Source organism: Nicotiana tabacum, chromosome 21, assembly GCF_000715075.1.
Source record: "Nicotiana tabacum cultivar K326 chromosome 21, ASM71507v2, whole genome shotgun sequence".
In the NCBI taxonomy this organism is placed as follows: Eukaryota; Viridiplantae; Streptophyta; class Magnoliopsida; order Solanales; family Solanaceae; genus Nicotiana; species Nicotiana tabacum.
In genome coordinates, this window is record NC_134100.1 from 38,975,869 (window position 1) to 39,001,562 (window position 25,694).

Consider the following 25,694-nt stretch of genomic DNA (forward strand, 5'->3'; position numbering starts at 1 on the left):
GGGTTGCCCTGTTCATTCAGCACTTCCAGCCGCCAATGGTGGTCCGGCCACTCCTAGGCCCCAGGATCCCTATTATGCACCGCAAATGTCTAGTGTACCTCCTATACTGGTTGCTTTCAGCGGTCAGTCCAGCCGATCAGGCCCGAGCCAGTCGCAACAGCCACATCCTCTGAGAGCTTATTTTGAGTGTGGCGACACTCGTTATATGGTAAGGGATTGCCCTAGACTTAGGAGGGGTACACCGCCATAGATTTCTCAGGCACTGCATGCTCCACCGAGTCCTCAGGCTATGATTACAACACCAGCTACCACTCCACCTGCATCGCCAGCTAGATATGGAGGTCGAGCAGGTAGAGGTCGCCCTAGAGGGGAGGCCAGGCCAGATATTATGCCCTTCCTGCTAGGATGGAGGCAGTTGTATCCGATTCTGTCATCACATGTATTGTTCCGGTCTGTCATAGAGATGCATAAATCCTATTTGATCCAGGCTCCACTTATTCCTATGTGTCATCTTATTTTGCTTCATATTTGGGTGTATCCCGTGATTCTCTGAGTTCACCTGTCTATGTGTTTACACCCGTGGGTGATTCTATTATTGTTGACCATGTGTATCGGTCGTGTTTGATTGTTCTTAGTGGTTTTGAGACCATAGCCGATTTATTATTACACAGTATGGTTTATTTCGATGTTATTTTGGGCATGGACTGGTTGTCGCCCTATCACGCTATCCTTAATTGTCACGCCAAGACGGTGACGTTGGCTATGGCAGGTCTACCGCGGCTAGAGTAGAGAGGTACCTTAGATCATGTTCCTATCAGAGTTGTCTCATTTTTTAAGGCTCAACGAATGGTTGAGAAGGGGTGTGATGCATATCTAGCATATGTGAGGATGTTAGTATTGATACTCCCACCGTCGAGTCAGTTCCGGTAGTGAGGGACTATTCAGATGTATTCCCGGTAGATCTTTCGGGCATGCCGCCCGACAGGGATATCGACTTTGGCATTGATTTGTTACCGGGTACTCAGCCCATTTCTATTCCACCTTATCGTATGGCCCCAGTAGAGTTAAAATAATTAAAGGAACAGTTGCAAGAGTTGCTCGATAAGGGCTTCATTAGGCCTAGTGTGTCGCCTTGGGGTGCTCCTATCTTGTTTGTAAAGAAGAAGGATGGTTCTATGCGAATGTGTATTGATTATCGCAAGTTGAACAAGGTTACAGTGAAGAACTTTCTATGTATTGATGACCTATTTGATCAGCTTCAGGGTGCCAAAGTGTTCTCTAAGATCAACTTGCATTCCGACTATCATCAGTTGAAGGTTCGGGAGCCAGATATCCTGAAGAATGCTTTCAGGACTCGGTATGGTCATTACGAGTTCCTCGATTTGAGTAATTTTGGTATGGGTGAACTCGATATCGAATGGGTGTTTGTATTTTGTGACCTTTACCCGATTCTGAGACGTGGGCCTGGGTCGACTTTTTGGGCCGATTTTTCGATTCTTTGCCAAAGTCGTAGATTTATTATTTAAATTAGTTTCTTATAGTTATATTCATGGTATGTAATTGCTTTTGGCTAGATTTGGGCCGCTCGGAGTCGGGAAATCGAGGGAAAGGCATCCTTATCGATTGATTGAGCGAGATTTGAGGTAAGTGACTTGTCTAACCTTGTGTGTGTGTGTGGGGGGGGGGGGTAGGACTTGGTACTGTTATAACAATTTGTGATATGCGAGCGCCATGTATACGAGGTGACGAGTGCGTACACGGGATACTTGTGAAAATTCCTGTTCTTGCTGAGTAGTCTTCTTTTAAATTCCTTAACTAAGTTGCCTTAGCATGTGTAGCTGTCATGTTTAGCCTAGTATCGCATGTCTACGTGTCTTAACCTTTACTTGAAATTTGTGCAACATGCTTAGTTGAATTACTTGCTTCCATGATCTTGTATTCAGTCTTTAATTGTATGATTCCTTGCTGTAAGTTCGTTGTTCCATAGGTTATGAGTTGTGTGTTTACTTTTGAGACTACGAGGCGGTACCTCATGAGATCCCCTGTTGTGTATTTTCTTTTGGGACTATGAGGCGGTACCTCGGGAGATCCCCTGTTGCATATTTACTTTTGGGACTACGAGGCGGTACCTTGGGAGATCCCCCATTGCATATTTACTTTTGGGACTACGAGGCGGTACCTCGGGAGATCCCCCTATTGTGTATTTACATTTGGGACTACGAGGCGATACCTCTGGAGCGCCCATGTTGTTTTTCTCTATTTGTTGTGCTATTACCTTTCTGAAATTTCTCGTTGTTCACTTCTCAGTCACTTCACTGTATTAGTATATTTTCGGCCTCATTACCTTTTATTCCAGTAGGGACGCGACCTGACCTCGTCACTACTCTACCGATGTAGCCGGTAGCTCCAATTCATCCCAAGGTTAGGGCAACAGTTTCTGAGGCGGAGCAACTCAGGCTCGAGAGGTACAAGAAGTACTACCCTCCTACTTTCAGTGGCTTGGGGTCGGAGGATGCCCAGGGTTTTCTTGAGGAGTGCCACCGTATCCTCCGTACTATGGGTGTTGCGGAGACTAGTGGGGTTTCTTTCACTAAGTTTTAGCTTAGAGAAGCGGCTTATCAGTGGTGGTGAGCATATGAGCTGGGTAGTCCGGCCGAGGCAGCTTCACTCACTCGGACTCAATTCTCAGATTTGTTCTTGAGGGAGTATGTTCCCTAGAGTCTCAGAGATGCATGGCACACAGAGTTTGAACAGTTGCGCCAGGATTCTATGACCGTGTCAGACTATGCGGTCCGATTCAGTGATTTGGCTAGGCATGCACTAGCCTTGGTTGCTACTGTTCGAGAGCGGGTTCGTCCATTTATTGAGGGGCTCAACCCCAGTATCAGATTTTGCATGACCCGAGAGTTGGAGATGGATATTGTGTACCAGCAAGTAGTGGGGATTTCTAGGAGGTTGGAGGGAGAGGGAGGAGAGAGAGGCCAAGAGGTCTCGAGAGTCTAGCACTTATAGTTGTACTCGTGCCCCAGCTGCAGCTCGTTAGGGCAGGGGTTATATGGGTCGCCTTGTTCATTCAGCACTTCCAGCCGCCAGCGGTGCTCCGGCCACTCCTAGGCCCTAGGATCACTATTATGGACTGCTAGTGTCTAGTGTACCTCATGTACGGGGTGCTTTTAGTGGTCAGTCCAGCCGATCAGGCCCGAGCCAATCACAACAACCATATCCTCCGAGAGCTTGTTTTGAGTGAGGAATTGCCCCAGACTCGGGAGGGGTGTACCTCCACAGGCTACCCAGGCTCCACTTATTCCCTAAGGCCCTCAGGTTTCCCAGTCCATGGTTGCCGCACCAGTTGCCACCCCACCTACACAGTCAGCTAGAGGTGAAGGTCGAGCAGGTAGAGGTCGCCCTAGAGGGGGAGGCCAGGCAAGATACTATGCCCTGCTAGGACAGAGGCAGTTGCATCAGATTCTGTCAACACATGTATTGTTCCGGTCTGTCATAGAGATACATCAGTCTTATTTAATCCAGGCTCTACTTATTCCTATGTATCATCTTATTTTGCTCCGTATTTGGGTGTATCTCGTAATTCTCTGAGTTCACCTGTATATGTGTCTACACCCGTGTGTGATTCTATTGTTGTTGACCATGTGTATTGGTCATGTTTGATTGTCCTTAGTAGTTTTGAGACCAGAGCTGATTTATTATTGCTTAGTATGGTGGATTTCGATGTTATTTTGGGCATGGACTAGTTGTCTCCCAATCACGCTATCCTTGATTGTCACGCCAAGACGGTGACATTGTCTATGCCAGGTCTACCGCAGCTAGAGTGGAGAGGTACCTTAGATCATGTTCCTAGTAGGGTTGTCTCATTTTTTAAGGCTCAGCGAATGGTTGAGAAGGGGTGTGATGCATATCTAGCATATGTGAGGATGTTAGTATTGATACTCCCACCGTCGAGTTAGTTCCAGTAGTGAGGGACTATTCAGATGTATTCCCGGTGGATCTTTCGGGCATGCCGCCCGATAGGGATATCGACTTTGGCATTGATTTGTTACCGGGCACTCAGCCCATTTCTATTCCACCTTATCGTATGGCCCCAGCAGAGTTGAAAGAATTAAAGGAACAGTTGCAAGAGTTGCTCGATAAAGGCTTCATTCGGCCCAATGTGTCGCCTTGGGGTGCTCCTTTCTTGTTTGTAAAGAAGAAGGATGGTTCTACACGAATGTGTATTTATTATCGCCAGTTGAACAAGGATACAGTGAAGAACATGTATCTATTTCCACGCATTGATGACCTATTTGATCAGCTTCAGAGTGCCAGAGTGTTCTCTAAGATTGACTTACGTTCAGGCTATCATCAGTTGAAGATTCGGGAGCCAGATATCCCGAAAACTACTTTCAGGACTCGGTATGGTCATTACGAGTTCCTCGTGATGTCTTTTGGGCTGACCAATGCCCCAGCAATATTCATGCACTTGATGAACAATGTATTTCAGCCCTATCTTGACTCTTTTGTCATTGTGTTTATTGACGACATTCTGGTGTACTCCCGGAGTTGGGATGATCATGAGCAGCACCTGAGAACTGTGCTTCAGACCTTGAGGGAGAAGAAGTTGTATGCAAAATTTTCAAAGTGTGAATTATGGCTAGAGTCAGTGGCATTTTTGGGTCATGTAGTGTCGAGTGAGGGGATCAAGGTAGATCCAAAGAAGATTGAAGCAGTGCAGAGTTGGCCCAGACCATCCTCAGCTACGGAGATCCGGAGTTTTCTTGGCTTGACAAGGTATTACCGTCGATTTGTAGAGGGTTTCTCGTTTGTTGCAGCACCTATGACCATATTGACCCAGAAGGGTGCTCCATTCAGGTAGACCGAGGAGTGTGAGGAGAGCTTCAAAAAGCTCAAGACTGCTTTAAGTACAGCCCCAGTGTTGGTGTTGCCTACTGATTCGGGGTCCTATACGGTGTACTGTGATGCGTCGTGCATTGGTCTCGGCGCGGTGTTGATGCATGACGGTAGGGTGATTGCCTACGCATCTATACAGTTGAAGGTGCATGAGAAGAACTTTCTTTCACGGCCTCGAGTTAGAAGTTATTGTTCATGCCTTGAAGATCCGGCAACACTATTTGTATGGTGTTCCTTGTGAGGTTTTCACCGATCACCGGAGTCTATAACATCTGTTTAAACAGAAGTATCTTAACTTGCGACATCGGAGATGGTTGGAGCTGCTTAAGGATTATGACATCATCATTCTCTATCATCCCGGGAAGGCCAATGTGGTGGCCAATGCCTTGAGTCACAAGGTGGAGAGTTTGGGCAGTTTAGCATATCTACCAGTAGTAGAGAGGCGTTTAGTCTTGGATGTTCAGGCCTTGGCCAACCAGTTTATCAGATTGGATGTTTCTGAGCCGAGCATAGTTTTGGCTTGCGTGGTTTCTCAGTCTTCTCTTTATGACCGTATCAGGGAGCATCAGTATGATGACCCCAATCTGCTCGTCCTTAAGGACACGGTTCAACACGTTGATGCCAAGGAAGTCACTATTAGAGATGACAGTGTATTGAGGATGCAAGGCATGCTATGTGTGCCTAATGTAGATGGTTTGCATGAGTTGATTCTCCAGGAGGCTCACAGTTTGCGGTACTCCATTCATCTAGGTGCTGCGAAGATGTATTAGGATTTGAGGCAGCACTATTGGTGAAAGTGGATGAAGAAGGACATAGTGGAATATGTAGCTCAATGCTTAAATTGTCAGCAGGTGAAGTATGAGCATCAACGACTAGGTGGATTGCTTTAGAAGCTAGAGATTCCGGAGTGGTGGGCTCCCACGGACTCAGAGGAAGTTCGATGCAGTTTGGGTGATTGTGGATAGATTGACCAAGTTAGCTCATTTCATTCCTATGGTTACTACTTACTCTTCGGAGCAGCTGGCTCAAGTTTACATTCGCGAGATTATCAGACTTCATGGCATACCGGTATCTATCATCTTTGACCGGGGTACGCAGTTTACATCACGATTCTGGAGAGCTGTACAATGTGAGTTGGGTTGATTACAACATTTCACCCTCAGACGGACAAACAGTCCGAGCGCACTATTCAAATATTGGAGGATATGCTTCGTGCGTGTGTGATGGATTTTAGGGGTGCTTGGGATCAGTTCTTGCCACTTGCGGAGTTTGCGTACAATAAAAGTTATCAGGCAAGCATTCAGATGGCCCCGTATGAGGCTTTGTATGGTAGACAGTGCCGGTCCCCAGTGGGTTGGTTCGAGCCGGGCGAGGCTAGGTTATTGGGTACATACTTGGCTCAGGATGCTTTGGAAAAGGTTAAATTGATTCAGGATCGACTTCGTACAACCCAGTCTAGGCAGAAGAGTTATGCGGATCGGAAGGTTCGCAACATTGCATTCATGGTTGGGGAGCGGGTCTTTCTCCGGGTTTCCCCCATGAAGGGTGTTATGAGGTTTGGAAGGAAGGACAAGCTGAGCCCTAGGTATATCGGGCCTTTTGAGATTCTTGAGAAGGTTGGAGAGTTGGCTTACAGACTTACATTGCCACCTAGTCTCTCTACAGTTCATCTAGTATTCCATGTTTCCATGCTACATAAGTATCACGGCGATCCGTCTCATGTGTTAGACTTCAGCTCAATCCAGTTGGACAAAGATCTATCTTATGTTGAGGAGCCAGCAGCCATTTTGGACAGGCAGGTTCGAAAGTTGAGGTTGAAGAACATTGCTTCAGTGAAGGTTCAGTGGAGGGGTCATCCGGTCGAGGAGGCGACTTGGGAGACTGAGCAGGATATGCGCAGCCGTTATCCTCATCTTTTCACCACTTCAGGTATGTCTCTATACTCGTTCGAGGACGAACGTTTGTTTTAAGAGGGGGAGGATGTAACGACTCGGCCGGTCATTTTGGGAGTACTAGCCCCGAACCCCTATTTATTGCTCCCTATATTTCATTTTTTTGGGTTTTGTGGCTCGCCAGGAGGTTTGGTTTTGGTTTCGGAGTGAAATGGGACACATAGTCCCTAAAATGAAAGTTTAAGACGTAAGAATTGACCATAGGTTGATTTGTTGAAGACGACTCCGGAACGGAGTTTTATCGGTTCCAATAGCTCCATAGGGTGATTTTGGTCTTAGGAGCGTGTCCGGATGTTGATTTGGAGGTCCGTAGGTCATTTCAGCGTCAATTGGCAAAAGTTGAAAAGTTGGATGATTTTTGGGAAGTTTGACCGGGAGTGAACTTTTTGATATCGGGATTTGATTCCGATTCCGGAAGTTGGAGTAGGTCCGAAATGTTAATTATGACTTGTGTGCAAAATTTGAGGTCAATCGGACTTGATTTGATAGGTTTCGGCATCGGATGTAGAAGTTTGAAGTTTTAAAGTTCCTTAGGCTTGAATCGATGCGCAATTCATATTTTTAGCGTTGTTTGGTGTGATTTAAAGGCTCGACTAAGTTCGTATGGTGTTTTAGGACTTGTTGGTATGTTTGGCTGAGGTCCCGGGGGCCTCGGGTGGATTCCGGATGGTTAACAAATCAAATTTGGACTTCTGAGAATGGCTGAAGGCACCAGTTCTGGTGCAATCGCACATGCGCTAGAGTGACCGCATGTGCGAGCTCGCAGAAGCGAGCGGACGATCACAGATGTAGGAATGATGAGGATGGTTAGTGGTCGCAGGTGCGAGGTCAGAAGCGGAGCCGCTTCGGCGGAAGGGTGATCGCAGAAGCGAAGTGAGTTAGGGAGCTGAGGTGGCCAAGGCTTCCGCAGAAGCGGACGAGGGACCGTAGAAGCGCTTCTGCATATGCGGAGATTTCATCGCAAAAGCGGTACTGCAGAAGCAGATTTTTTGACCGCAAAAGCGGAAGTGCTGGGCAGAATAGTTTAAAATCGAGGGTTTGCCATTTTCTTCATATTTTGAGATATAGAGCTCGAATTGAGGCGAAATTTGAGGATTTTTCAGAGGAAACATTTGGGTAAGTATTCTTGACTTGTTTTTTATTAATTTCAACTAAGATATCATTTATTCTTCATTTAATTTAGGATTTGGGTTTAGAAATTTGTGAAAAAGGTGGAAATATCCTTAGGCCGAATTTTGAGGTTTTGATCGGGAATTTTGTATCGGATTTGAGTAACTTTGGTATGGGTAAACTCGATAACGAATGGGTGTTCATATTTTGTGACTTTTACCGGATTCCGAGACGTGGGTCCGAGTCGACTTTTGGGGCGATTTTTCGATTCTTTGCTAAAGTCGTAGATTTATTATTTAAATTAGTTTCTTGTAGTTGTATTCATGGTATGTAATTGCTTTTGGCTAGATTTGGGCCTTTCAGAGTCAGAAAATCAAGGGAAAGACATCCTTATCGATTAATTGAGCGATATTTGAGGTAAGTGACTTGTCTAACCTTGTGTGGGGAAAATCCCCTTAGGACTTGGTACTGTTGTAACAATTTGTGATATGTGAGCCCCGTGTACACGAGGTGACGATTGCGTACACGGGCTAATTGTGGAAATTCCGGTTCTTGCTGAGTAGTCTTCTTTTAAATTCCTTAATTGAGTTGCCTTAGCATGTGTGGCTATCATGTTTAGCCTAGTATCGCATGTCTACGTGTCTTAACCATTACTTGAAATTTGTGCAATATGCTTAGTTGAATTACTTGCTTCCGTGATCTTGTATTCAGTCTTTAACTATATGATTCCTTGCTGTAAGTTCATGTTTCCATAGGTTATGAGTTGTGTGTTTACTTTTGGGACTACGAGGCGGTAACTCGGGAGATCCCCCTATCATGTATTTACTTTTGGGACTGCAAGGCGGTACCTCGGGAGATCCTCTATTGCGTATTTACTTTTGGGACTACGAGGCGGTACCTGGGGAGATCCCCCGTTGCATATTTAATTTTGGGACTACGAGGCGATACCTCGGGAGCGCCCCTGTTGTTTTCCTCTATTTGCTGTGCTGTTACCTTTCTGAAATTTCTCGTTGTTCATTTCTTAGTCACTTCATTATATTATTATATTTTCTGCCTCAATACTTTTATTATTCTAGTAGGGCCTAACCTGACCTCGTCACTACTCTACCGATGTTAGGCTTGACACTTACTGGGTACTGTTGTGGTGTACTCATACTACACTTCTACACATCTTTTGTGCATATCCATGTTCTTCCTACCAGGCCAGATACTAGTGAGCTGGACAGTACATGGACACTTCAAGGTATATCTGCCAGCGTCCGCAGGCTTCAGAGTCCCCCTCTATCCTTACTATGTTGTTTTCCTTATTCTCTTTAGACTCTGATATATAGAGACACTTAGTATTTTCTCTTAGAAGCTTGTGACTTGTTTCTACCGGGTTTTGGGAGTTGTAAATTAATTGAATCGCAGTTCGTATTTATATTTCATGTGTTGATATTTGAGTTTAGTTTTATATTCAGTTATTCCTCAAACTGTTAGGCTTACCTAGTCTTAAAAACTAGGTACCATCACGATACCCTACAGAGCTAAATTAGGGTCGTGACAATCTATAGATCTACTATTGCTACAGGGCAACCATAGGTCTTCACGCATCTGGGATAGGCAGTGTCTGTCCCAGACACTCCACTCCAGAGGTATAGACGATATGTGGGAGTTCATTAGGGATCACCCACTGCATCCCCGTATAGTTAGACGCCTTCAGGGTACGGGTTTCTACAGGATCATAGAGATCGGCCGGTTGTAGTTAGACTGGGTTTTGATCACGGCTATGATAGAGCCGTGGCGATCGGAGACGCACACGTTTCATCTACCCATAGGCGAGGCTACCATCACGCTTGAGGATGTGGGGCTTCTTTTCGGGTTGCCTGTTGATGGTATAACTGTAGCTTACCTGCATGCTCTTAGAGACTATACGGGCGTGGATTACCTTCATATGTTGCAGCGGCTCACCGGTTTCCAGTCAGCGGAGGTGACTGCATTGAGTGGGGCCAGTCGATTACAACTGACGCCCGTTCGATAACATCTGGTGGCGATGGACGCGGAGATTATGAATGATTCACCGCCAGAGGATATCGACCGGCACACGAGACTGTTGTTGCTGCTGATGTTTGGTGGTATACTGTTCCCAAACACTTCGGGAAACCTAGTCAGCTTGTGATTTCTACATCATCTGGAGCGGCTAGATGAATTATCTGGTTACAGCTGGAGTGCAGCTGTTCTTGGTTACTTGTATAGGAAGATGCGCCGGGCGTGCATGGGAACCCAAAGAGACGTTGCCGGATTTTTACCGCTGCTGCAGGTGAAATCATAGTCAATTCTTTTCATGATTATAACATACATAGTAAAAAATGACTAAATGTTATGTCCATAATCTATATTAGCTTTGGGCTTGGGAGCGGTTCCTGCAGTTCCGGTGACCTCTGCCACATCGGATGCACCACCTCCACCGTTTCTCCCTTTAGCTTGGAGGTGGGTTGATAGGCGAGGTTACGCCCGTGAGGTCGAGGCTCGACATCATCTCCCTTATTACATGGATTTGTTGGATTTACTTGAAGGTGCGCATGTACATATATATTTAAGTTTACTTGGCCTGGCTTGATATGTGTTGAGTTTACTCACAATTCTTGTGTTTAATAAATAGTTTGTATGGAGGCCATATAACGACGTGCTCATAGCTGGTTTGCCAGATTATTGCTTCCGCGGCCGAGCTATGTGGAGCTCTTCCGTCCTACTGATATGTCTCGATATAGTCGAGCATCATGCCACCGAGCGAGCCTTTCCCCAGTTTGGTCGCCCGCAGCTTGTACCTATTCCGCCCACTTGGCACATGACACATTACCAGCGAGATGATCGTTGCAAGGTTAACAAGACATACTTGGACTGGCTAGAGGACCAGATTGAGGTTTGGGATTAGAGGTATGGCCTGATTCCGCCATACCCTCCACCTAACCGTATGGAGGGCGAGCATGAGTACATGGGTTGGTATCGCAGCGTTACCCGACTTCTCGTCGGGAATCCCGTTCATCGCATTGGTGGTCGGTACATTCCTTACGCCGGGAGGCATGAGGCACTAGTATATTATTTGTTATACTTACTTATAATGTTACATTATCCTTCCGTAATTAATATTTTTATGTTATGCAGGCTATTGGCTTACACCAGTTCATGTTGACAGCTTTTTCAGGTCGACAACTTTTTCATGTTGACAACTTTTTCAGGTCGACAACTTTTTCATGTTGACAGCTTTTTCAAGTCGACAACTTTTTCAGGTCGACATGACAATACACATAACGCATATTGGTGACACGCTATGTTTCGCGTGATAATAATTCTTTAGGGTACAAGTGGGTCCAGCTTTTCAGATCAACAGCTTTTTCAGGTTGACAACTTTTTCAGGTCGACATGACAATACACATAACGCATATTGGTGATGCGCTACGTTTAATATACAAGTTCGTAGAGTTTAGTTCTTCTTAAGTTGAACCAAGAGATCAATATTCAAAGACCATTATAGCATCCATTTTAGAAATGCCACTAACATTTAATAAGTGATTTAAGAAGAGGCAAAAAGGTGAAGGTAGTTCACCAGATCCACATGGAACACGTCATAACACAATCGATCCATACCTTAAAAAAATATGCTAGGTTGCTATACTGATTTGGTTGATGACAAGTGGTATGGTGTTATACAAAGCCTGAAGGTATGCGAATTTGGGGAAAAAAACTATAATGGGTTCCCCTTTACTCAAAATGGTGTGATTATGAAGTACTATGTCACTGGCATGGGTTGTTGTACCACAAGCACTATCTGCAACCTTCCAAACAAACATACACAAATATGAACCAGAAGTGATTCGATATTTGATTAAGGAGATTTTAGAGATGGAAAAGGCACTAGCCGTTCATCATGCACTGGATGATCTTAACTAGCTGGAAGGAATGGAGGATCAGTATTGGTATTTATTAGAAAATGAAAAATTGCATAGAGACAATGATTATCCTGTTTTCCCAACAGTTGTCGAGTGGGAGGGACTACCTAAGTTTCTACCACAGACGTTGGACGTAGGAGTCCCATATTGTTGTAGATATCAAGCAAGTGGTCTTATTTATGATAGCGATGAAATATGAGAAATGTGTGTCAACTGGGGCCTAGATTACGATGCCCTCGGTCCGGAAGGGTGTGTACAAGATGTTGACGAAGAAGATGAAGACAGTGACAACAAAATAATGCGAGACAGTGACGATAATGGCGAATGAAAATTGTTATTTATTTCTTGGGGTGTATGTTAAATTGTTGTATTGAATCTTTAATGCTAAATATCAATTAGATTTAACCCCATTGAAAACATAATTTTATTTCAGAAATTTTGCAAACTGAACATTTACAGACTTCTAGTACAACAAAAAAATACTGTAATAAAACACTACGTTTATCCTTGATAATTGGGCACATTGGATGAACTGCCACATAGAGATGAATTACCACCGCTTCCCAAACCAACTGAAGGACATTTACGACGGTCGTGTCCTGTTTGGGAATATGTGCCATATTTACGCACATAAACGGTATCACCAATATCCATTTGGTTCCGTATACGCATTTTTTTTTGCACTTGTCGTTGACGCACATAATCCTTATTACACACTATTTTAAATGGTTCTGATGGCCAATAATACTCAGCACCCACTGGCTGCAACTGTTCACTATAGGTGTTTAAGTATGCAGCAACACTATATTCTTTATCAACGTACCTCGTTGCCGCGAAACCTGTATGTTGAAAGCACTTCATGGCATGTGAGCATGGCAAATGATAGATTGACCATTTTCCACAAGAACATAATCTTCTGGATTCATTGACGGTGTGTGTATTATTCTCGCGGTTGTGATGCAGACTAGTGCGAACTTCAAAAATATTTCGCTCGCTGCAATACTGCAAAACTATATGCCACTGTGCTCGCTTCCTATATTTCTCAAATCGTTTCATTGGATGTGGCATAAATTCAACACCCCTTTCCATCTTTGACGATACACCTCTAGATCTTTCAACAAACCTCTTCGCCATCTGCTTGAATGACATCCGCACCATGGCAGTGACATGCAATCCACGTGTAGACTTCAATAACCCGTTGAAAGACTGACACATTTGTAGTCAAAATTTCCCATCTTCTACCACCATCATTATGCAAAGTCCACTTGTCAAGCTCATGTCGCATCAACAAATGATAGGCTTCTGGGTCTTCCTGCCTAATGAATTCCATTCGCCTCCTGAATTTACACTCTTGGTGATCTGTTGCATCCATCCATATTAAATCATGTTAGTCCTTGTTCGGATAAGCCCTCTGGAAGTTGGCCTTCAAGTGCCTAATATAGTAAGGGTGGTAGGCATACGATTCCTGTCATGCACGTAAATTCTTTATAGAACTTAAAATACCGCCATGCCGATATGATATTAGACAAATTGCTGAACGTTGTCTGACAATGTGCTCCTTTAAGTGGTTCAAAAATAATGCCCACGTCTCTTGGCTTTCATTGGCACAAATAGAAAATGCTAGGGGAAATATACTTCCATTAGCATCTACTGCAACGGCGATCAACAACTTAATATCATACTTTCCATAGACATGAGTGGCGTCTATGGATATTACCGGCCGACAATGCACAAAACCATCAGTGGCTGGTTTAAATGCCTAGAACACATATCTAAATATGTATTCTGGTATTCCCGGACTCTGCTCATGCTTCCATTCAACAACAGTCTCGGGGTTAAAGTATTGCAATGCATCCATGTACCTGGGTAGAGCGGCAAAGGAATTATCCCAGTTACTATAAATAATTTCAAACACATGTTTACGCCCGAGAAATGCCTTTCTTTTGGTAATGGTACATCCATATACCTGGTGGACAGATGTTATACACTCTTTAATCTTGTACCTTATGGATGCTTCAATGTGTGAAATCAAGACAAGAGAAATTAAGTCAACATTCAAGTTAAAATGATTCCCACTGAATGTGTCCACTTCACAAGTGTGGGTGCCAATGTATTTCCCCACAATCCACATATTTGTTTTTAACTTTCTTGCACGCAGCATCCATGTACAACCTTGTAACCATCTGTGACAATTAACCTTTTATACTTTCGGAGATGACTCATGAACCACGATCTCACAACACTCTTTTATGCTGTATATTCGCACCGCCCTGCTTAGGCGCGCTCTATCAGCAAAAAGCATATTATATGACAACACCGTTGCTCTAGATTCATCCTACATTGATGTCCGAATTTTGTCAAGATCCCTTGTGAGGGCATCCACATCCGTCATACTTGAAAATTGATCAAGGTAGGGAATCTCCCTTGAATGAAACGACACATGGGACTCGTACACTCTCGATTTAATGGGAGATAGAGCATGCTCCCTCGTCAAATCAGGTTCATCATTCTCGTCCTCATCATCATCACCCTCATCAGGGAAGGGTGTGTCATCTCCAGACTCAACAACATTGTTGTCATAATCACTGTCATCTTTCTGACTCTGCGCATCTGCCAGATCCTGATTAAATATGTCGTCTTCGGGCAATTGAGTAAGGACATGACCTTCAAGTTGCTCGTTTTCACTGCACAACCAATAAAATAATGAGTTACTCAAATTCATCCGAACATTACATATAAACTTTATCAATTAACTTACAAATCATAATCTGTTGATATCCTATGATGCACATTATCCTGTTGTTGATGACTCCCGGATGGACCACCATGATCCAACACACCAAAACTAGGCATATTTCAACTGTCTGTTGGTTCATAACTTGTAAAATTTATATCTGGATGGTACCCCCGTGGAATATATGAGTGTTAATACAAATACAATACATAAAAATAAACATCGTAACACAAAGAAAAATTGAAGTTTACCACTCGGCTTGTGGATTATGTAAACTTGGGGAGAAATTATGTCTTCGCTCCTCATTCGCCCGTGGAAATAAGTTTAGATCTGGCCAAACTCTTTCACCCGGAACTTGTTTGGATAAAACTGCTCCATAAAAACCACCCGATGATTGAGGGATATCCCTATTTTGCGGAACCTCAATATTGTAAACATCTTCAGCCTTGACGTATATTTCCAATATTGTTTATCACAAGAGTTCCCGGTGTTCATCCCGAGTCCTCAAACAATCTGTCAGAGTTTCATCGTCTTCGATGTTAAACTCAGCATAACAAGCAACCCCTTGCGGAGTAACAAAATACGAATATCTTCCGGTTACTTTAATATTAACCGAACGTTTCCTCACACTCATTGTTTTATATAACAACGATACCAGTCTATTGTACTCCATTATAAGAAGCAACTTAACATGACACTGTGGAAAACAAATATAGCGTACTGAGTTATTCTCCATCACAACCTCACCCCCCAATATAATGAAACCCTAATTTCTCGCTCTTCGGACATTATGACAAAATGCAAAGTAAGTTAACGAACAAATATTTCGTAAGACCTGAAGGATCCTGAATGGATTTTTACCAAATTTTGAAACCACTTAAATAAGAAAAAAATTAGTTCAGGGGGTACAATAATTTGGTGGGTCAGTAAAGTTCAGATGGATTATTGGTGGGGGCAGGAACGTTCAAATATAGCGGATGTATTCACCGCACTATACCTTAAAGGATAAACGTGCCGTTAAGGTATAGCGCGGTGAATAACCGCATTATATATAAAATTGTACTAAGTATTTTTTCACATATTTTTCTCGTTTGAGTCCAAAAAGACCACACTTTGATTCCGGGCTCTTTTTTTATATATAGCAATATACATGCTTCATTAATTGTCTTCTGCCAAGAATATTCCTTTTCTCTTCCTTTTCCTGCAACTTGCTAGTATCATGGGTAGCATATTTTATTTTCTTTTCTCCGTAAATTTTAACTTTTATTCTCTGTTCACATAATCTCTGGTTGATGTCATCACTTCAACGCAACCTTTTGATATTTAGGAATATATGAATATCACCGCATACCAGACCTCAAAAGAATCTCATGAAATAAAGAACTCGCAAAAAACTTATTCAGGTAAATTCTTTACTTTTCTTGTACGTACTTCCTCTTTTCCTTTTTTTAAGGCTCAAAAGGAGTCAATTCTGGTAAAGATATCAGTTTTTAAAGTGGTACCAAGAGTTTACTTCGTCCCGACATTAGACTTTCATTACTCTGTTCAAGCAAGATTTTTCTTTATTCCTTTCGAAGCGAAGGCTTTACTTCGGCCAATGAGAAGACTTTATGTTGTTCGAAGAAGATCATTACACTATCTATGCCAAAAAAATTACTTTGTATGAGGCAAAGACCATTATATCCTTGAAGCCAAAAAATTTACTTTAGCCGAAGCAAAGACCATTATACCATTTAAGCCGAAGTCTTTACTTTGTCCGAAGCGAAGGCCATTACACCACCTAAGCTGAAGATTTTATTTTGTTAAAGGTGAAGGCTATTGCAACGCCTAAGGTGAAAACTTTACTTTGTCTGAGGTAAAGACGATTACACCATCTAAGCCAAAGATTTTACTTTGTCTGGAGCGACGACCATTACACCGTCTAAGCTAAAAACTTTATTTTGTCTGAAGCGAAGATCATTACACTGCCTGAGCTGAAGACTTTATTTTATTGGAAAATTTGACTTTACTTTATCTGAGGCGAAGATTATTACAACGTCTGAGCTAAATATTTTATTTTGTCTGAAGTGAAGACCCTTACACCATCTAAGCTGAAGGATTTACTTTGTTTGATACAAAGACCATTACACCGTCTAGACCAAAGATCTTACTTTTGTTCGAGGCGAAAACCATTACACCGTTTAAGCCAAAGATCTTATTTTGTCCAATGCAAAGACAATCATCTAGGGTGAAGAATTTATTTTGTCTAAGGCTAAGACCATTAAACCGTCTAAGCTAAAGACTATATTTTGTCCAAGGCAAAGATAACCATCTAAGCTGAAGACTTTATTTTATCCGAGGCTAAGACCATTACACCGTCTAAGCTGAAGACTATATTTTGTCCAAGACGAAGACCAGCGAAGATCATTATATTTTCTAACTTGCATATTTTACTTTACTGCCAAAAGATTTGACATTTTGGCGCAAAGGAACAGAAACTCATCCTTATTTTGAGATACACGAATGAGAGATTGTATGAAGCATGGTGTTTTTTCAAAAAGCTAACCACCAAGAATATCTCTTCAATTTCAATCTTCTGATCTCCTTTATATAGATATGTTTCTCTTTTTTTTTGCAGGTAGAAGAAGAAATCAATTCCAATACCACTTTAGTAAAGAAAATCTCACGGTCAAAGAATCCTCTTTCTGTAACATAAATCAAGTCATACAAGCCAACATTTTAAATACTTCCATTTGAAGATTTGAAGATATATTAAAATCTTCCTTCAAAGAATTCAAGATATAAATATTTAAAATGGTGCACACTATATTGAAGTCTTCTACCATACACTTGAAGATATGTTGAAGCTTTCAACTAAAGAATCGAAGGCCATATCAATTTGAAGACTTCAAAACTATTATGGCGGCTTCTGATTGGCATTCAATTGAAGATGGTGCTTGGAAGAATTTAACTTGTAGATTTCAACTTGAAGATATGACAGACTTGAAGGCTTCTGCTTGAAGACTTGACGGATTTGAAGACATACTGGATTTGAAGGCTTTAACTTGATGATTCAACTTGAAAATTTTGCAGAATTGAAGACTTCAACTTTTGGCGAATTCGAAGGCCTTAACTTGACTTGGCGAATTTAAAGACTTTAACTTGATGATTCAATCTGAAGACTTCCCAGAATTGAAGACTTCAACTTAAAGATTTGGCGAATTCGAAGGTCTCAACTTCACTTAGTAGATTTGAAAAATTTAACTTGAAGACTTGGTGGACTTGAAGACTGCAACTTTAAGACCTAGCGGGCTTGAAAACTTCAAATTGATGATGTAACAGACTTAGCTAAATCAACTTGACTTAGAATTAGAGACTTCAACTTGAATATTTAGCCTCTTTGTAAAGAAACTACAATCATTCCATCAAAGACCTCAATTTGACATGTAGGGCTTGCCCTCGTTGAGCCATCAAGATAAGACAGAGAGTTCAACAAAATAGTACATGTACACCTAATTTCAAGTGTCAATCAAGTGAATTACATCCCATCATACCTCATTTGAATAATTCCTTGGGTGATATGTATTTTTGAACTCATATGACTGAACTTAGAATGAAACTCTAAGCTGCCTACGTACCTCGGTGAAGAGAATGAACTCATACCATAGTTCGAAATGGGTAAGGTTTTTTTATTTTTATTTTTATTGTCCTAACTTTTTCCTAGGCCGCCCCTTTCGAGGTTTTCAACCTAGCGGCCCCCCCTTGTTTTATGGGCTATGCACAGTGTATACTCTTGCGGGCAGGGAGTAACATGCAGTTTATGCTCGTACGTTAAGGAGCGTATTTGTTTTCTTCAAGGATAATATCTCTTCATGAATTTCCCATTGATGGGGCCAATCTGCATACCTTCTGAGTCAACTATCTTGTAAGTGCCACTTGAGTATACCTCTTGTACAATAGATGGTCCATCCCACTTAGCAGAGAATTTGCCCCCAGATCGACGGGAGGTAATAATAGGCCTTTTGACCACAAGAACTTGGTCACCCACTTGGAAAGATCTAAGGCCCACCCTTTTGTTAAAAGATCGAGACAGGCGAGCTTGATAACATTCTAGGCTTTGTTGAGCTTCTAGCCTCTTTCCATCAAGAGCTTCCAATTCTTCAAGGCGTAACCGAGCATTTTCTTCATTAGTGAGTCCTTCTTGAATGGCAAGCTGCAACGATGGGATTTGATGCTCAATTGGAAGGACTGCTTCAACTCCATAAATAAGTGAATAAGGAGTCACTTGCATTGGTATGCGATATGTGGTCCTGTATGCCCAAAGAGCTTCTTCCATTCTTTCATGCCAATCTATCTTATACTTAGAGACAACCTTTTTCAATAATTTGCAGAGCGTCTTGTTAAATGCTTCAGCAAGTCCATTGGCAGCAACATAATACATGGGAGAATTGTTATCAAATGGCTTACCATTGTCCGTCAATATATATCGAGGAATGCCAAAGCGATAGATAATATTGACTCGGATAAAGTTAGCCACATTTTCCTTCTTTACTTCCTGAAGAAAAGCAGCTTCAACCCAGTTCGAGAAGTAATCAGTTCCAGCCAAAGTGTATAAATCTCCACCAGAAGACTTTGGCAATGGGCCAACAACATCCAAACCCCAAGCATCAAATGGCCAAGAGGCAACAGTTGGATGCAATACTTCAGGTGGTTGATGTATGAAGTTAGCATGGAATTTGCAAGATTTACACCTTCGAGCGTAATCTAAACAATCTTTCACCATGGTTGGCCAATAATACCCCATTCTTTTTATGTGAAAATAAAGTTTTGGCCCAGATTTATGCGCTCCACATACTCCGAAATGAGCTTATTGCAGGGCTTGATGAGATTCATCGGCCCCCAAACAACGTAAGAGCACTCCATCAAATGATCTTCGGTAGAAGTATCTTTGTAATAAAGAAAACGAGGGGCTCTCCTTCAGATTTCTGTCTTCCTTCGGGGATTTTCTAGCAATATCCCATAACAAAGATAGTCAATTAATGATTGTTGCCAATCTTTAATTTCAACCTCAAGAACGGAAGTAAGATGATCAACTTTACTTTCTTCTTCCTCGTAGTCATTTGGTGGAGGAACTACCCATCTTTGGCAAACAACAACTTGCGTTTGATCAGGCAAAGATAATGTAGAAGCTAAGGCTGCTAATGTATCAGCTCTCTTGTTTTCCTTTCTCGGCACATGTTGAATAGTTACTTCTCCAAGCCAACTTACCAGTCTCTGAGCATACTTGTGATATGGGACCAACTCTGGCTTCTTGACCTCATAGCTACCCAAAAACTGATTAATCACTAACTTGAAGTCTCCAAAAACTTGTAGTTGCAATTGTTTCAAATCCACAGCCATTTCAAGCCCAAGTATGAGCGCTTGATATTCATCAATATTATTGGAGCAACATTGTGTCAGAGTGAAAAAATATGGCAAAACTTCTCCTCGAGAAGTGATAAACACTATTCCACCACCATCTCCTTCACGATGTGCAGCGCCAACGAAATACATCTTCCAAGGAGGTTGAATTTCTATGACCATTGCATCTTCATCAGAAAATTCATCAGACAACTCCCAATCATCGGGAATCGGATGGTCAGCTAGGAAGTCTACTAATGCTTGTCCTTTTACCGCCTTTTGATGAACATACACAATTTCAAATTGTTGAAATTGAAGGTACCACCTCGCTAATCGATCACTTAGGGCAAGTTTAGACATGACAAACTTGATAGGATTCGCTCTTGAGACGAGTCGCACAACGTGAGCTTGGAAGTAATGCTTCAGCTTCTGAATAGAGAAGACAAGTGCCAAACATAACTTCTCGATAGGTGAATACTTGAGCTCATTTGGCGCCATCATCCTACTCAAGTAATAAAGTGCATTTTCTTTGCCTTCATTGTTTCCTTGAGCCAGAAGTGCTCCTACTGACCATTCCTATGCTGAAATGTATAATATTAATGGTTTTCTAGGTATAGGGGCTTCCAGTACTGGAGGCTTCATCAGTTAGGATTTAATACTTTCAAAAGCATTCCTACAAGCTTGGTCCCATTCAAAAGGAACTCTTTTCTTCATGAGGCGACTGAAAGGTTGGCATCTTCCAGCTAGATTCGAAATAAATCTTCTAAGATATGCCAACTTACCTTGTAAGCTTTTTAATTCATGAATATCCTTAGGCTCGGGAATTTTCACATCCACCTTAGCTTGATCAATTTCGATACCTCGATGCCGAACAATAAAATCGAGGAACTTTCTAGAAGTAACCCAAAAGGCGCACTTCAACGGATTCATTCTGAGTTGGTATCTTCGAAGCCATTCGAATACAACCCTTAAATCTTGCAAGTGATCATCTCTCTTCCTTGACTTTACCACCAAGTCATCAACATAACACTCCACATTTTTGTGAAGCATGTCGTCAAAAATGTTTTGCATGGCATGTTGATATGTAGCACCAATAATTTTTCAAACCAAAAGGCATTACCTTGTAGCAGTATATACCTTCAGGGGTTCGAAAGGCGGTAAGTTATTCATCCTTCGAAGCCATGCAAATTTGATTATATCCAGACGAACCATCCATGAAAGACATTACCTCATATCCAGTCGTGACATCAGTCATGAGCTCCGGGATGGGAATAGGAAATTCATCCTTAGGACAAGCATTATTTAGGTCCCTAAAGTCAACACAAACTCGGATTTGATCATTCTTCTTTCTTAAAAAGACGATGCTTGAAATCCATGTAGGATATTTAACTTCACAAACAAAACCAGCCTCAATAAGCTTGTTAACTCCGATTTCAATCAAGGGAACCAGTTAAGGTTTGAAGCGATGTTGTGCTTGCTTCACGGGACGAGCACCTCGTTTGACAGCAAGATGATGAACATCCACCTTAGGGTCTAAAACTGGCATTTCTTTGTAGCTCCAAACAAATACGTCTTTGAGCTCCTTAAGTAGCTCAATATATTTTCTCTCTTCATCACCAGTTAGAGAGGCACTTACATATGTGGGCTTTGGATCTTCAACAACTCCAAGATTGACTTTTTTAAGTGCATCAACCGTTGTCTTCACCCCTTCTTCAAGATCACGTGGTGCATCTTTAGCGTCTTCATCCTCTTGAGGATCACCATCATTGAAAGATATGTGATGACATACATGAATATCAAGGTACGTTTCCTCGACTTTCGTATAAGATGAAGTATTTTATTCGTCATGAATGGTGATATGATATGTTGACCCCACACTTTCTTCATCTTCCTCCTGTTCTTTAGTATAGACTATAGTATGAGCCTTTGCTTTGAGTACCTCTCCACACAAAACTACAAGTTTGGTCTCTCGCCTCATTCTAGAGGGAATCAGACTCGGGCAATTTATGGTCAAAATCTCCTTTTTAGTGAAGATAGGTGCTTTGATCCTTCTATTACTTCCATGATGCTTGTGTTCCTTATTCAATGGTCCCAACTTATCAAAGACTGAGGTCCTTGGTTTTGTAAATCGATTAAACACAGAAGGCTTCTCATTAAATGTCATAGGCTCTTCTTTAGCCGTAATGTAGTTACAACTTGCCCTTTTTTGGAGATACGGATTGGCGCGGGTTGTTTGTAACCTAAACCTTCACGTGGTTGCTTCAGGGGGTACCGTTTCTCCATCATCATCTTCTGAGTAGAGTTTGAAGCTTCATGTGGGAGCTTTGCCAACTTGGATTTTTCATTGGGATCATATCGAGCTTTTGCTAATAACTTGTAGGCATTTGGATCAAAGCCCTTATCTGTGCGCTTTGCAGGAAGTGCTAGATTTAGAAGCGAATTGTGGTTTGATGATTTGACAAACCCTTTAAGCAACTTTATAGAGGACTTAATTGCATCAATTCGCTTGATAGGAAGGGTCAAGTCTCCTAACACATTACCTTGTAGTTCATAAGATGGATCTTCAACATTCGTTGCCTTTGGGACGTAAAGAAGAATATGAGTCACTTTCTTACTTGACGATGCCTCATTTATCTTGTTTCTATCATAAAGCACATGATCTTTTTCAACCGTAATCTTTGCCTTGCAAGTTGTGACATCAACCTTCTTTGCAACACTTTTGGTCAACATTGCATTATCAACCTTAACCTTCTTTGAGACATAATTCTTTAAGTAGAATTTTGCATCGGTAAAGTATGATTCAGCCTCAGTAAAGGGCTTATCATCAGCAACTATCTTCTTTTCGACCTCATCTTCATAGTACTTCAAGCATTGATGGTAGGTGGATGAGACCACTTTGTTCTCGTGTATCCATGGCCTTCCTAAAACATATATTATATGAGGTCTTTGCATCGATCACGTGCATCCATGCACTCGAACGCATATGTCCCATATTTATTTCCAATTTGATAGCCCCTATAGCTCTTTGCCCCTTGATTGAACCCTTAAATCATCAAATGACTTTCACATAGTTCATCCATCGGTATACCAAGCTCTTTGGCAGTACGAATTGGGAGGATATTGACGCCAGATCCATCATCAATCAGAATTCTACTTATTCTCTACTCACGCACAAATCCAACCATAAACAGTGGACGATTATGGGGTGTTTCACCAAGCAAAAGATAATCATTAGTAAATATGATTTTATCACAAGTGTCCACTTCTTCAGAGAGATGCTCAGTGAGTTTTTTTAGAAAAGGGAGGTGGCAACAATGATGCCTTTTCCTTATTTGTTTCTTCTTCATCTACCTTACAACATGAGGGCTTGATATCTTCATAGGAAGCTTGCGTACATAACCAGCTTGGCAGAAATTCATCCAATGTCACTGGACGATGTAGCCTTTGATAGCGATTCTCCTCCATTTTTGTTTTCTTCCAATTGTTCTTTATCATTTTCTTCTTGGGTCTTTTCACCATTTTTCCCTTAGTCGATTGCTTATTTGACTCCCTTTGTGAATTTGTCTTGCAACGTCTCCGCCGAGTCACAAGAATCCAAACTTCATCATCAGTTTGACTATCACATGATTCACTTTCCTCTTGAGATTTTTCCTCCCCTATTAATTCATTTACTATAGGGAGAAACAGTGTTTTGCTCACATCGATAGGTTCAAAGTCACCAAATTTTATCATATTTAGTGATGATGCAGTTTGGACGCCATCACATTCATGTCCTTCGAAAAGATTGCAAAGGACAACGGGATCAAGTGAACCAAAAATAATAGAGACTTGATTCGAACTTTCCTTCTCATCCCCAAGCAAGATTTTTCCTTCAGCGGCCAAGTCCATGACTTTCTCCTTGAAGATAAAGCACTTTTCAATAGGGTGGCCAATCAACCAATGGTACTTGCAATAATTTGGATCTTAGTCCTTCCAGCTTCGTCTGGCCGCTTCATTTCAGTTAACTCAATGAGTTTCAACTCAAGGAGTTCTTCAAAAATTGCTGGAACATCAGAGTCCAAGAATGGATATTCTTTCGCTTGCATTTCCTTCAGAGTTAATTTTCGGCCAACTTTATCCTCTAAGGACGTTGTCTTCACACTTTGTTTCTTACTCACTTTTGTAGTGACCTTTAATGGCGAGGCATTAACATTCATTGATTCCTTGCTCTCAGACTTCGGTACAAACTTGCCTCCTTTCTTTATTTCTTATTTATCCTTCACTTTGCGAGGTTCATAAATAGGTGGCCCTTGATTTCCACTTGAAGACATGCTTAACTCCATATCATGAGCACGTGTAGCCAATTCTTCAAAAGACTTAGGCTTGATACCTTGTAGGATGTAGCGAAGTCCCCAATGCATTCCTTGGATACACATTTCTATTCAAGAAGCTTCACTAAGTTTGTCTTTACAGTTGAGGCTCACATTCCTCCATTGATTGATATAATCAACGACCGACTCATCCTTCCATTGACGCGTGTTTGTGAGTTCAACCATGCTTACAGTCCACCTTGTTCTATAGAAGCGATTGAGAAATTCATGTTCAAGTTGCTCCCAACTATCAATGAAACCAGCCTCGAGATCAGTGTACCAATCAAAAGCATTTCCTTTTAAGGAACGGACAAACTGCTTAACAAGATAATTTCCATAGGTCCCAGCATTATTACAAGTTTCGACAAAATATGCAATGTATTGCTTTGGATTTCCTTTACCATCAAATTGTTGAAATTGTGGGGGTTGATAACCTGCAGGCATCTTCAAACTATCAATTCTCGCAGTGTATGGCTTCGCATATGCGAGAGAAGACTTGGCAGCAACATCGCACTTATCTTTGATGGTTCCCATGATGAAGTCTTTCAATTGGTCAATGGGAATAACCCCATCAGATGAAATCTGAAGTTCTTTAGGAGTCGTTGTTTGCCTTGCAGATGAGTCTCTTTTATCTTGCATCATAGGGAGCTTTCCAGGTGCATGACTTTAATCTCCCTCCATCATGCTTTCAACTCTATCTGTCATCTTGACAATTTGATTATCTTGATCTTGCATATGCTTTGTTAACCCCGCAGTTGCCTTTGTTAAATTTGCGAGTTGTTCTTCAACAGTCGAAGTATTAGTCACCATTTCTTGGATAACCGTCGTGGATGGTGGAGCAAAGCATGGATTTTCTCTTACACCATACTTTGGGTGGAACAACTCATGTAGAGTGATTGGAGCAGATCCAATGATCAAGACATCATCATCATCTTGTGTGACGAGATTCTTAGATCTAGACGGTCTAAGTAGAGCCAATATCTTTTCAATAATTTCAGTAATGTTCGCTCCTTCTTGCAATTTAGTTGAAAATGATCTTGCCCCCTTGAGGATCGGAAATCAAAAATAGGTTCCAGATGCGTAGGCAATCACCCTACTGTCCTGCATCAATATCGCGCCAAGCCCAACACATGATGCATCACAATACATAGTGTAAGATCCCGAACTCGTAGGTAACACCAATAATGGAACTGTAATCAATGTAGTCTTGAGATTTTGAAAGCTCACCTCACACTCGTCAGACCATCTGAAAAGAGCACCCTTCTAAGTCAACTTAGTCAATAGGGTTGAGATTGATGAAAATCCCTCCACGAGCCGACAATAATACCCCGCCAAACCC

At 41.9% G+C, this 25,694-nt stretch overlaps 1 protein-coding gene across 1 annotated transcript; it reads right to left on the minus strand.

The window, feature by feature from the left end:
* Positions 1-19,583: 19,583 nt before the first annotated feature.
* Positions 19,584-20,504, minus strand: LOC142175209 (uncharacterized). The gene has a single exon (XM_075241789.1). The coding sequence runs from the start codon at positions 20,502-20,504 to the stop codon at positions 19,584-19,586; it is 921 nt and encodes a 306-aa protein (XP_075097890.1).
* Positions 20,505-25,694: the final 5,190 nt, after the last annotated feature.

What these genes read in the sequence shown, in the direction of transcription:
- LOC142175209 (XM_075241789.1), bottom strand. Translation starts at nt 20,504, where the DNA reads ATGGCGCCAAATGAGCTCAAGTATTCACCTATCGAGAAGTTATGTTTG.